This window comes from Microcaecilia unicolor, chromosome 5, assembly GCF_901765095.1.
Source record: "Microcaecilia unicolor chromosome 5, aMicUni1.1, whole genome shotgun sequence".
NCBI classification, from domain to species: domain Eukaryota; kingdom Metazoa; phylum Chordata; class Amphibia; order Gymnophiona; family Siphonopidae; genus Microcaecilia; species Microcaecilia unicolor.
Window position 1 is genome coordinate 249,059,007 of NC_044035.1, and position 13,480 is coordinate 249,072,486.

Sequence of the window (13,480 nt, forward strand, 5' to 3'; positions counted from 1 at the left end):
TGATCTTGTCACACTGCTCCTGTCCAGTGAACACTAGCTCGCACTATCCCTACAGAACTAAATATCAAACATCAAATCAAGCCCTCTGGTCCCCCCTCATTTGTAGCCTGTAGCCTTATCCCCTATGCCCCCCCAAGGGCATGTCACTCAGCACAGCATCTTCTTACAGTACTCTCATTTTGTCAGATCATCATGTTTTAGTGTGGCCACCCCTACTCTCTGGAACAATTTTTCCCTCTTCACCTCAGATTGGAAAGGCCTTTTGATAAAGTCTTTCCTTAAAACACATTACTCTTCTCTTGCCTTCCCTAGCAAACCCCTCCACCCCCAGCACTTTTATTTCCCTCCCATTTTTCTCTATTCATTGCAATTGAAACTTTTCCTATTATAACTGTTTTCCTATCGTGGAAGTTGCGTTCTTCTCTTTGAATAGTTGTGCTACTTCTAGATTGCCCCCTCCCCCCCACTATTTTAACGTTTAGATGTAAACCATTCAGTCTGTTTTTTTCTGAGAGTTTTCTCTTTAATAATTGGCAGTATATCAAATTCAACTTGAAGTCAGCTCAGAGTTTTTAATCTGACTTCATCTGCTGGCAGGAGGCATAATCCACTTGTCTGGACTGTCTGGCATGGATAAAGAACAGAGATGAAATGATGTAGAGTACCAACCAGTAAATATCCTTTCAAGCTATACTGCCACTGCTGCTAAGTAACAAAATGGCAATTACAAACACACCACACAGAAATACATAAGTTAAGAAGTTAATCTTAAACAATGATATACTCACAGTGATAAAGTGAAGATAGCCCCCAGAAGAAATACCTGGTATTGCTGGAATAATCCCATTGGAAGACATCCAGTAAACTTTGTACATAGGTTTTTGAGGGTTCCTCATTCAGTTTGCACTTATAAAGTTCTACTACCAGATCTTCCACATTCAACAGCTGAAGTCTGTTCTCCATTCCTGATATTGGTGGAAAAAGAGGCAGGCCAATATTACCAGAAGGAGTGATGCGTGGAAAGAAGCATCAAAACAATGGCAATGTAGGAAGAATGTTATAGGTACTGCATGATTGCCCTCAACACATTAAGCTGCATGAAAGGACAGAAGAGAAATGTTACAGTAATTTGGGAAGACATGACAGAGCAAGAATAGGTGGCTGTTTGGCACAGTCAAGCTACTACTGCAATTTTCCTCATAACAGACTATCAAAAACCAGAGAAATGGAGAATAATGGACAAATTAGTATGCTATGTGGTTTCTGCTAAATTCCCCTTCCTATTAGGGATACAATAAAATGGATAAATGGAATACATAATCCTCCTGCTTCCCAATCATACGAGGGGAGATATGATAGAAACGTTAAAATGCCTTTGAGGCATAAATACATAAGAGGCAAGACTTCCAATTGAAAGGATGCTCTGGAATGAGAGGGCATAGACTCAAATCTAAATACTTCTTTAAGGAAAAGGGTAGTGGATGCGTGGAATAGCCTCCAGGTGGAGGTGGTGGAGACAGACTGATTCAAGAAAACAAGGGACAAGCAAACTCTAAGGGAGAGGAAGAGACAGATATGGACTGGATGCACTATATGGTCTACCTGCTGTCATTGTCTATGTTTCTATAAGATTCAATGGTCATCACATCACCTTGTTCCTAATGGGGTCAGGTGGAAAGACATTAAACACTTCCCTTTTCTGTCTACAGCATTCAATGTCAGCCAGAAGTCTATACGGGGAAGGAGTATTCTCAACTCTGTTCAAACTTGATCATAGTTATTTAGAAGCAATCTATTTGATCACTTGGCTTTACCCTTGCTTTCCTGCACCTAAGGATCATATGTGCTTGTACCATTGTCTGAGTCCTGATGCTGTTTAGTGTGTTCATCTGAAAATAATTCCTACATTGCGTCCCAGTCTGCTTTACAATGTAAAAACCTGCAAATTATTTAGATAGCTATCATGGCCTGCCTTTCCTGTCGATAAAGAAATACCCAAATAAAGTACAAAAATGCTAAGGAGCTACTTGTTTCATATGGAGTTTGTGGTCACCAGACAAGGAGCTACAAGGATACGCTTTAGAAGTAAAAACTGTCTTACCTGATTTGACAGCCAACCATTTCAGGCACCAGTTCACTCTGTTCTTGTCACTGGACTAAAAAGGACATTCAATTACAAATATATCAAGACAGCTTTTAGAAGTTTTTATAGAATACATTGTGCAGTTAACCTGTAAATGTTCAGTTAATATTCAGAGCAAGGTATAAAAGGTGGCGCACCCTCTTGCCATGAACATACCCACCTCCATTAAAGACAGACCATTTGTCAAGCTGCACCACTCTAGGATGTTCCTGTGTTGGGAACACAATCTCTTCCCTCAGTCAGAAAAGGCTGGTAGCACTTTATAGGCCAACCTCATTTATTATATATAAATTTGATGAAACAGGACTCCTGTCAATCTATAAAAGGTACCAAACGCAATTCTGGGTATCCAACAAAAATCGGTTTCAAAATTAGCAAACTATAACAGAAACCCTGATCAGAACTTTAAAGTATTAGAAATATTCTCATTTACTCATATTGTATAAATAATTACTTTTTGTAAAAAGCTCAATAAAATTGTATAAATATTTAGTTGTGCTCAGTTTTTTTGGTGTATTGCTGTGGACTAAAAGTCCAAGCTTTGCAGGGACACCACATTTACATCATAGCACATCCTACCTCCATCCTGATCACAATATTTAATTAATGGACAATATCCAGAAAATGATGTTAAAAAACTAATGTTCAAAAAAAATATATTGAACAACAGCTACTTAGCTTAGGTAGTGATTGTGCAGAACCAAAGATCTTCTTCCTGCAAACTTCTTGTCCACTGCAATACTTTTTTCAAAAAAATCACTCCGTGCAAGACATAAAATCAAAAGAATCACTGTTCATAGATTTTAGTTCCCAGGTGCCTGGTCTGGCAGAATGAAGACCCCCCACACCAGCACCTCTTGTATAGAGGGGGAACAGTCCTCCTGGCATGAACTCTTCTCTGGTATCAAGTGCTCACTCAGTGCCCCAGAAGTCCCAGCACCGTGTTGAAGACAATTGATGCCGATGCTTCTTGGGCTTCCTATTGATGCTCCTCTGTGTCGATGAGGATGAAGTCAACATCGAATCCTTTCGTCGCCTCAGGGTTGGGTCAGATTCTGACTACTACTACTGCTACTATTTTATTTCTATAGTGCTATTAGATGTCAAGAGACAGTCCCTGCTCGAAAGAGCTTACAATCTAATTACAAACAGAACAAATAAGGGATAAGGGAATTACTAAGGTGGGAATGAAAAAAAAAAAAACATACAAGTGAATAGGGTTAGGAGTTAAAAGCAACATCAAAAATGTGGGTTTTTAGCCTAGATTTGAAGATAGCCAGATATGGAGCTTGACGACTAGCACCAAGGGGCCTGCAGGGCAAAGTCAAGGCAGGTGGAGGCCAACTCAATGCATGTGTCTATGGGCCTAGCAGCCATGAGGACTGATGTAACCGTCTGTGACAATACCAACATTGAGGCTTTGGACCTGGCTCCAAAAAGTTTTTCCTATTGAGTCTCTCTGGCCAACTGGGTTCTTTTCTTCATACAAAGACAAAGAATAGTTAGAAGGGGAATGCTCAGGCCCCAAAGAAGGGTGTCCTTGCCAGAGATGGTCCTATTGCACCGGCTGCAGCAAGCCACTGGGAAACTTCAATGACATGGCCATGTTTGAAATTCAGCTGAAGAACATGGGGAGCAGGTGTTGAGTTAAGCCTGAGAGTCTGCTCATCTACACAAAGTGGAAGCATCAACTGGTCAGACCAGATGGGCCCATTTAATCTTTTCTGCCCTTGCTATGACTAGCTTAAGTATCCTGGAAGAAGGCCCTTACACACAGATCTTCAGTTACATACCTTGCAGTACACAGAAGCATTGCTCCTTGAATTTGACCAAACAAAAGCACACAGCTCACAGAACAGGTTATGGTATCTGTTGGTTGATAACTCAAACCCAGAGAGTGGGATCTGGTGTGTGGCATCACCTGGTTGAACATGGAAAGAGGTTTACAAAATTACAGTCAGCAAAATTACAGGAAAGAAAGAAAGAGAAGGAGAAAGAAATACCCACGTCGTCTTGGGGCAGAAATGTACAGCTCAAATGCAATGAAAAAAAGTTATATGTAATTAGAAGAGCCTACAGTTATATACAGGGTAATCTTACCATCAAACTATAGATCACTAACAATATGGAAAACAAAAATTTGTCTTCCTCCCCCCCCCCCCCCCCCCCCCCCCCAAACATAGATCAAAACTTACTTGAGGCTTGACAATGAAATCGGAAGCCACGTGGTATCTCCCCTGGAAAAAAAGTAGTAAAATATTTTTAAGACAAATTAATAGGACAATTTGGCAGCTAACAGTACCCAAGTATAAGTGAGAGTGGGATGTTTGACCACGGGAATACAAATCCTGGAGACAAGAATCTTAAAAAGTTTGTTTATTGATAGTGGAATCTGTCCTGGAGACAGGAATCTTAAAAAGTTTATTGATAAACTTTTTAAGATTCTTGTCTCCAGGATTTGTATTCCCGTAGTCAAACATCTCACTCAGCGAATGCTACATACCTGTAGAAGGTATTCTCCGAGGACAGCAGGCTGATTGTTCTCACTGATGGGTGACGTCCACGGCAGCCCCTCCAATCAGAAACTTTACTAGCAAAGGCCTTTGCTAGTCCTCGCGCGCGAATGCGCAGCCGTCTTCCCGCCCGAACCGGCTCGTGTTCGTCAGTCCCATATGAAGCAAGACAAAAACAAGAGAAGACACAACTCCAAAGGGGAGGCGGGCGGGTTTGTGAGAACAATCAGCCTGCTGTCCTCGGAGAATACCTTCTGCAGGTATGTAGCATTCGCTTTCTCCGAGGACAAGCAGGCTGCTTGTTCTCACTGATGGGGTATCCCTAGCCCCCAAGCTCACTCAAAACAACAACCATGGTCAATTGGGCCTCGCAACGGCGAGGACATAACTGAGATTGACCTAACAATTTATCCAACTAACAGAGTGCAGCCTGGAACAGAAAAAACATGGGCCTAGGGGGGTGGAGTTGGATTCTAAACCCCGAACAGATTCTGAAGCACTGACTGCCCGAACCGACTGTCGCGTCGGGTATCCTGCTGCAGGCAGTAATGAGATGTGAATGTGTGGACAGATGACCACGTCGCAGCTTTGCAAATCTCTTCAATAGTGGCTGACTTCAAGTGGGCTACTGACGCTGCCATGGCTCTAACATTATGAGCCGTGACATGACCCCCAAGAGCCAGCCCAGCCTGGGCATAAGTGAAGGAAATGCAATCTGCTAGCCAATTAGATATGGTGCGTTTCCCCACAGCCACTCCCCGCCTGTTGGGATCAAAAGAAACAAACAATTGGGCGGACTGTCTGTTGGGCTGTGTCCGCTCCAGATAGAAGGCCAATGCTCTCTTGCAGTCCAATGTGTGCAGCAGGGCAGGAATGAGGACGGGAAAAAATGTTGGCAAGACAATTGACTGGTTCAGATGGAACTCCGACACAACCTTTGGCAAGAACTTAGGGTGAGTGCAGAGGACTACTCTGTTATGATGAAATTTGGTGTAAGGGGCCTGGGCTACAAGGGCCTGAAGCTCACTGACTCTACGAGCTGAAGTAACTGCCACCAAGAAAATGACCTTCCAGGTCAAGTACTTCAGATGGCAGGAGTTCAGTGGCTCAAAAGGAGGTTTCATCAGCTGGGTGAGAACGACATTGAGATCCCATGACACTGTAGGAGGCTTGACGGGGGGCTTTGACAAAAGCAAACCTCTCATGAAGCGAACTAAAGGCTGTCCTGAGATCGGCTTACCTTCCACACGGTAATGGTATGCACTGATTGCGCTAAGGTGAACCCTTACAGAGTTGGTCTTGAGACCAGACTAAGACAAGTGCAGAAGGTATTCAAGCAGGGTCTGTGTAGGACAAGAGCGAGGATCTAGGGCCTTGCTGTCACACCAGACGGCAAACCTCCTCCATAGAAAGAAATAACTCCTTTTAGTGGAATCTTTCCTGGAAGCAAGCAAGATGCGGGAGACACCCTCTGACAGACTCAAAGAGACAAAGTCTACGCTCTCAACATCCAGGCCGTGAGAGCCAGAGACCGGAGGTTGGGATGCAGAAGCGCCCCTTCGTCCTGTGTGATGAGGGTCGGAAAACACTCCAATCTCCACGGTTCTTCGGAGGACAACTCCAGAAGAAGAGGGAACCAGATCTGACGCGGCCAAAAAGGAGCAATCAGAATCATGGTGCCTCGGTCTTGCTTGAGTTTCAACAAAGCCTTCCCCACCAGAGGTATGGGAGGATAAGCATACAGCAGACCCTCCCCCCAGTCCAGGAGGAAGGCATCTGATGCCAGTCTGCTATGGGCCTGAAGCCTGGAACAGAACTGAGGGACTTTGTGGTTGGCTCGAGATGCGAAGAGATCTACCAAGGGGGTGCCCCACACCTGGAAGATCTGGCGCACTACACGGGAATTGAGCGACCACTCGTGAGGTTGCATAATCCTGCTCAGTCTGTTGTTTACGCCTGCCAGACATGTGGCTTGGAGCACCATGCCGTGGCGGCGAGCCCAGAGCCACATGCTGACGGCTTCCTGACACAGGGGGCGAGATCCGGTGCCCCCCTGCTTGTTGATGTAATACATGGCAACCTGGTTGTCTGTCTGAATTTGGATAATTTGATGGGACAGCCGATCTCTGAAAGCCTTCAGAGCGTTCCAGACCGCTCGCAACTCCAGAAGATTGATCTGCAGATCGCGTTCCTGGAGGGACCAGCTTCCCTGGGTGTGAAGCCCATCGACATGAGCTCCCCACCCCAGGAGAGACACATCCATAGTCAGCACTTTTTGTGGCTGAGAAATTTGGAAAGGATGTCCCAGAGTCAAATTGGACCAAATCGTCCACCAATACAGGGATTTGAGAAAACTCGTGGACAGGTGGATCACGTCTTCTAGATCCCCAGCAGCTTGAAACCACTGGGAAGCTAGGGTCCATTGAGCAGATCTCATGTGAAGGCGGGCAATGGGAGTCACATGAACTGTGGAGGCCATGTGGCCCAGTAATCCCAACATCTGCCGAGCTGCGATCTGCTGGGACGCTCGCACCCGCGAGACGAGGGACAACAAGTTGTTGGCTCTCGTCTCTGGGAGATAAGGCACGAGCCGTCCGCGAATCCAGCAGAGCTCCTATGAATTCTAGTCTCTGCACTGGGAGAAGGTGGGACTTTGGATAATTTATCACAAACCCCAGTAGCTCCAGGAGGCGAATAGTCATCTGCATGGACTGTAGAGCTCCTGCCTCGGATGTGTTCTTCACCAGCCAATCGTCGAGATATGGGAACACGTGTACTCCCAGCCTGCGAAGTGCCGCTGCTACTACAGCCAAGCACTTAGTGAACACTCTGGGCACAGAGGCGAGCCCAAAGGGTAGCACACAGTACTGGAAGTGACGTGTGCCCAGCTGAAATCGCAGATACTGTCTGTGAGCTGGCAGTATCGGGATGTGCGTGTAGACGTCCTTCAAGTCCAGAGAGCATAGCCAGTCATTTTCCTGAATCATGGGGAGAAGGGTGCCCAGGGAAAGCATCCTGAACTTTTCCTTGACCAGATATTTGTTCAGGGCCCTTAGGTCTAGGATGGGACGCATCCCCCCTGTTTTCTTTTCCACAAGGAAGTACCTGGAATAGGATTCCCAGCCCTTCTTGCCCGGATGGCACGGGCTCGACCGCATTGGCGCTGAGAAGGGCGGAGAGTTCCTCTGCAAGTACCTGCTTGTGCTGGAAGCTGTAGGATTGAGCTCCCGGTGGACAATTTGGAGGTCAAATTGAGGGTGTATCCTTGCCGGACTATTTGAAGAACCCACTGATCGGAGGTTATGAGAGGCCACCTTTGGTGAAAAACTTTCAACCTCCTTCCGACCGGCAGATCGCCCAGCACTGACACTTGGATGTCGGCTATGCTCTGCTGGAGCCAGTCAAAAGCTCGTCCCTTGCTTTTGCTGGGGAGCCGAGGGGCCTTGCTGAGGCGCACGCTGCTGACGAGAGCGAGCGCGCTGGGGCTTAGCCTGGGCCGCAGGCTGTCGAGAAGGAGGATTGTACCTACGCTTACCAGAAGAGTAGGGAACAGTCTTCCTTCCCCCATAAAAACGTCTACCTGTAGAGGCAGAAGCTGAAGGCTGCCAGTGGGAGAACTTGTCGAAAGCGGTATCCTGCTGGTGGAGCTGCTCTACCACCTGTTCGACCTTCTCTCCAAAAATATTGTCCGCACGGCAAGGCGAGTCCGCAATCCGCTGCTGGATCCTATTCTCCAGGTCGGAGGCACGCAGCCATGAGAGTCTGCGTATCACCACACCTTGAGCAGCGGCCCTGGACGCAACATCAAAGGTATCTTATACCCCTCTGGCCAGGAATTTTCTGCACGCCTTCAGCTGCCTGACCACCTCCTGAAATGGCTTGGCTTGCTCAGGAGGGAGCTTGTCCACCAAGCCCGCCAACTGCCGCACATTGTTCCACATGTGTATGCTCGTGTAGAGCTGGTAAGACTGATTTTGGCCACGAGCATAGAGGAATGGTAGGCCTTCCTCCCAAAGGAGTCTAAGGTTCTAGAGTCTTTGCCCGGGGGCGCCGAAGCATGCTCCCTAGAACTCTTAGCCTTCTTTAGGGTCAAATCCACAACTCCAGAGTCGTGAGGCAACTGAGTGCGCATCAGCTCTGGGTCCCCATGGATCCGGTACTAGGACTCGATCTTCTTGGGAATGTGGGGATTACTTAAAGGCTTGGTCCAGTTCGTCAGCAATGTCTTTTTTAGGACATGATGCATGGGTACTGTGGACGCTTCCTTAGGTGGAGAAGGATAGTCCAGGAGCTCAAACATTTCAGCCCTGGGCTCGTCCTCCACAACCACCGGGAAGGGGATGGCCGTAGACATCTCCCGGACAAAGACCGCAAAAGACAGACTCTCGGGAGGAGAAAGCTGCCTTTCAGGGGAGGGAGTGGGATCAGAAGGAAGGCCATCAGACTCCTCGTCAGAGAAATATCTGATGTCCTCCTCCTCCCACGAGGCCTCACCATCGGTATCAGACACAAGTTCACGAACCTGTGTCTGAAGCCGTGCCCGACTCGACTCCGTGGAACCACGGCCACAGTGGGAGCGTCGAGAGGTAGACTCCCTCGCCCGCACAGGCGAAGCTCCCTCCGCCGACGTCGTCGGGGAGCCTTCCTGGGAGGCGACCGCAGTCGGTACCGCAAGCGGCACCGATGTCTGAGACCTCACCCCGGGCAAGGGGCCAGCCGGCGCCTCACTCGACGGTACCGGTGGCACAAGCACCCCCGGTACCGGAGGGGAAGGGCGCAACAGCTCTCCCAGGATCTCTGGGAGAACGGCCCGGAGACTCTCGTGCAGGGCGGCTGTGGAGAAAGACATGGAAGCTGATGCAGGATTCGAAGTCAGAGTCTGTTCCGGTTGTGGAGGCTGTTCCGGGCTGTCCAAGGTGGAGCGCATCGACACCTCCTGAACAGAGGGTGAGCGGTCCTCCCGGTGCCGATGCCTGCTGGGTGCCGACTCCCTCGGCGACCCAGAGCTCTCGGTACCGACGCGGGAAGGAGACCAGTGTCGATGCTTCTTTGACTTTTTCAAACGAAGCATGTCACCGGAGCTTCCCGGTACCGACGAGGACGACGTAGAATCCAGCCGTCGCTTCCTCGGGGCCGAGGCCAAAGAAGGTCGGTCTCGGGGGGGGGGGGGGGGGCTGTACCGCAGGAGCCCTCAGGGTAGGGGGAGACCCACCCGAAGGCTCACCGCCACCAGCAGGGGAATGGACAGCCCTCACCTGCACTCCAGACGAAGCACCACCGTCCGACGACATCAGCACTAGTGGAGGTCCCGGTACCACCGACGCAGCCTTCCGATGTCTCGGCCCCGACGATGCAGAGGGTCGATGCCTCGATGCAATGGATACAGTCGCGGCCAAGGGCGGAGGTCTTGACGCTGTCGACGTCGACGCACTCGATACTCCCGATGCCGACGAAGAGCCCGAGAACAAAACGTTCCACTGGGCCAATCTCGCTACCTGAGTCCTTTTCTGTAAAAGGGCGCAAAGACTACAGGCCTGCGGGCGGTGTCTAGCCCCCAACCCTGAAGACACGACGCGTGCCTATCAGTGAGCGAGATTACCTGGGCGCACTGGGTGCACTTCTTGAAGCCGCTGGGAGACTTCGATGACATGGGCGGAAAAATCACGCCGGCGAAATCAAAACTCGTAATTGCGGTAAGGCACCAAAAAGAGGGGGAGAAAAAAAACTCGACCCGAAGCCTCAAAGGGGCCTACCCCGAAATGAAAGAAAACTTATCGGGGCCAACAACTAGAAATACGGGGAAGGGAAAAAGACCGAAAGGCCCTTCTCCGAAATCCCTTTATTATTATTATTTTTTTTTTTAGCGAAAAAGTCAAAAGACGCGCGAGGGTCAACTTAAGGGGCGCGAACGGCGCAAACACGACCGTACCGAGCGCGGACAAAGGAAGACTGACGAACACGAGCCCGTTCGGGCGGGAAGACGGCCGCACATGCGCAGCGCGCATGGGCGCGCGAGGACTAGCAGAGGCCTTTGCTAGTAAAGTTTCCGATTGGAGGGACTGCCGTGGACGTCACCCATCAGTGAGAACAAGCAGCCTGCTTGTCCTCGGAGAATCACTTATACTTGTGTTTTCCCGTGGGGCGTTCGAGTTCTCCGCTTGGTTGTGGATTCTTCTGAGTTAACAGTACCCTCCAACTTCTGGTCCTAACAGTCCTACTTTCACAGTAGCAAAAAATACTTCCCTTCAAAAAAAAAAAAACAAAACCTAAGGATAGAAAAAAGAATTTTCATTTTAAAATTGAATGCTTAAAGAGAAAGAAAATGAAAAGGTATTGATACAATAAAATGAGTCCTGGTATGCAACAACCCCCTCAAGTTATACAGATCTCTTCAGTTGTTATTAAAAAGCTGTGCAGCCCCCAAAACAGAAGGCAATATAGATCAGGTTTTTAAATATATGTATTTAGAGGCTGCAGACAGAGGCATTAAACAAAAGCCAAAAAACGAACAGTGGATCCAAAAAAAATCTTCTCAAATGGTGTTTCTTAAACAGTCTTTATTCAAATCAATAAAAACAACCTGACACGAGTCGTGTTTCGGCCTCAAAAGCGCACTGCATCAGGGGTCTACTGATTTTTGATACAATAAAAAAACTGATAAAAACTGATGTCTCTCAGTCGTTTGTCGACTATATGAGGTTATCTGAGTCTTAAGATCTCCAATTTCAAGTGACATTCAAAAATTGGTTAAAGCAATGCCATACTTGCTCTGGCTCTGTAGCAGTATTGCATATTGCCAAACAATTTAATTCCAAGATCAGGTCTCCTGTAGTCTGGATCATCTGGGGCTGAGGATGCATCCGTCGTAAAACTTGTGTGTGAATGCACCAGGCACGTTCCTCCCTTTGCCTTCAGTTTAAGAGCGAGAATTAGAATTGAGGGATAACAAACAACAGAGAAAATCCTCAGTCTCCTCCTCCTCCATGGCAAACCCATTTTGGATATCACTCCCAGATGTTCTCAGAAATGTTGGAAACACCACTGGGGTGTGGCAAAACAGAATACAAGCCCAAGGACTGAAGAAGCGCATCATCCGGAATGAAACTTGCAGTTTAGCAGTTTGCAACTCTCCCTGTGAGGCTGTGAGGCACTGAAGAACTAGTAGAATGACCCGTAAAAAAACATGCCCGTGAAGATGAGGAAATGCAGAATGGCCTGAACTTACCTGAAGAAGTGTCTCCAAGGTTTGGACCAGTACCAAGAGGAAAAAACCATGGTCTGCTATTGAGACAGACATGGGAAAGCCACTGCTGGTCCTGCAATTGGTAGCATGGGATGTTGCTAAAAGTCAGAGTAGGCCACATTGGGAAACAAAATAGCAGAATTAGAAAACGGTTCAAAGAAGGGCTACCAAAACGATTAAGGGGACAGAACTCCTCACATTTGAGGACAAGCTTCAGAAGTTAGGACTCTTCAGCTTGGAAGAGACATCTGAGGAGGGATATGATAGAGGTCTACAAAAATAGAGTACTGTAGAACAGGTAAACATAAAATTGATTTTTTTCTTTCAAAAAAGTACACTCAAATTACATGACACTACTTTTAAAATAGACAGGAGGAAATATTGTTTCACTCAACCAATAGTTAAGCTCTGGTTGACAGAGAATGTGGTATCGGCAGTTAGTGTACCTGGGTTTAAAAAGGTTTGGAAAAGTTCCTGGAGGAAAAGTCCATAGTCTGCTATTGAGATAAACATGGGGAATGTCACTGCTTGTCTCTGGGATCAGTAGCATGAATCCTACTACTATTTGGGAATTTACACCAAGGTAAAAATAAATACACCCGCCCCTACATAGGAATCATCAAAAATGATAGGGAGAAATGTAACATAGCAAACTCTGAAAAACTCCCACAAATTTTCAACATATATCTGATGCCATTGTGCCCTCTATTTCTATTTTTATCATAAGTAAAAGAAAGCTATAAGACCTATTATAGCACTCCGCTATTTCAAGTCGAAGCTTATGCTGTAGTATCAATCATCTGCCAAAGTGTCCCTGTAATTCATCTTACTATATTTTATTCAATAGCAAAGTGTAAAAAATAAAACTTTTGTCAAAAATATCAACAATGTGACCATTTATCTTTAGTTGTGCCACCTGCACTGTATGCTAGGAACTGCGAGTACATCATCCAACGCCCACTCAAGATAATGGCGTTTTGGTCAAAGACCTGCGTCCAGGGTTGTAAACAAGCAGTTGCACAATCTATATAAGTCAGTCTCACCTCAAACATTCTGAAGCTCACTCTGTGGCAGGGAGAAACACTGAAGCTCTGCAATTAGGCTGTCAGCAACACTCACTGTCACTTGATGCACTACTCACTCTCACTCATAGACCCACCCTCAGCCATGCCCCTTCCGCACATAATTCGCAACCCCAACGTTCTAAATGAAGCTGCCACTTCCATTTTTGAGGTGGCAGAGACCAGAATTTTTCTCCATGAGTGTCTGCCACGCCCTCGCGTCACAACGTGATGATGTCGAGGGCGGGGCTACGACACTCAGCAAATCACCAGTTCCACCGCCCTCCGACGCTCCACCTCCCCCAATACATTCTCACCTCCGAGTGTTTCCCTACTTCTCCTCATCCCTCTCCTGCTCCGCAGTCTCCTGCAATGGCTCCTCCCTCATGCTCGGTACAAATTATCTTCCAGCACTGCCTGTGTTGGCCACGTGCTCTTTCACTACAAACAGTTCACACAGGCAGCAGGGACTAGCCGGGCCGGCTCCTCGCCTTCAAGGTATCTGCCAGACGGAGGGGGG

General features: G+C 47.5%; 1 protein-coding gene across 1 annotated transcript in view; it reads right to left on the reverse strand.

Moving 5' to 3' along the window:
* MAEL (maelstrom spermatogenic transposon silencer) overlaps positions 1–13,480 on the reverse strand; it is a 111,433-nt gene that overhangs the window by 41,907 nt on the left and 56,046 nt on the right. The window contains exons 5-8 of the mRNA XM_030205095.1: positions 4,339–4,380; positions 3,937–4,064; positions 2,102–2,156; positions 824–965 (exon numbers count right to left, since the gene is read on the reverse strand). Coding sequence (XP_030060955.1) covers positions 824–965; positions 2,102–2,156; positions 3,937–4,064; positions 4,339–4,380 — 367 coding nt within the window. The remainder of the gene's footprint in view (positions 1–823; positions 966–2,101; positions 2,157–3,936; positions 4,065–4,338; positions 4,381–13,480) is intronic.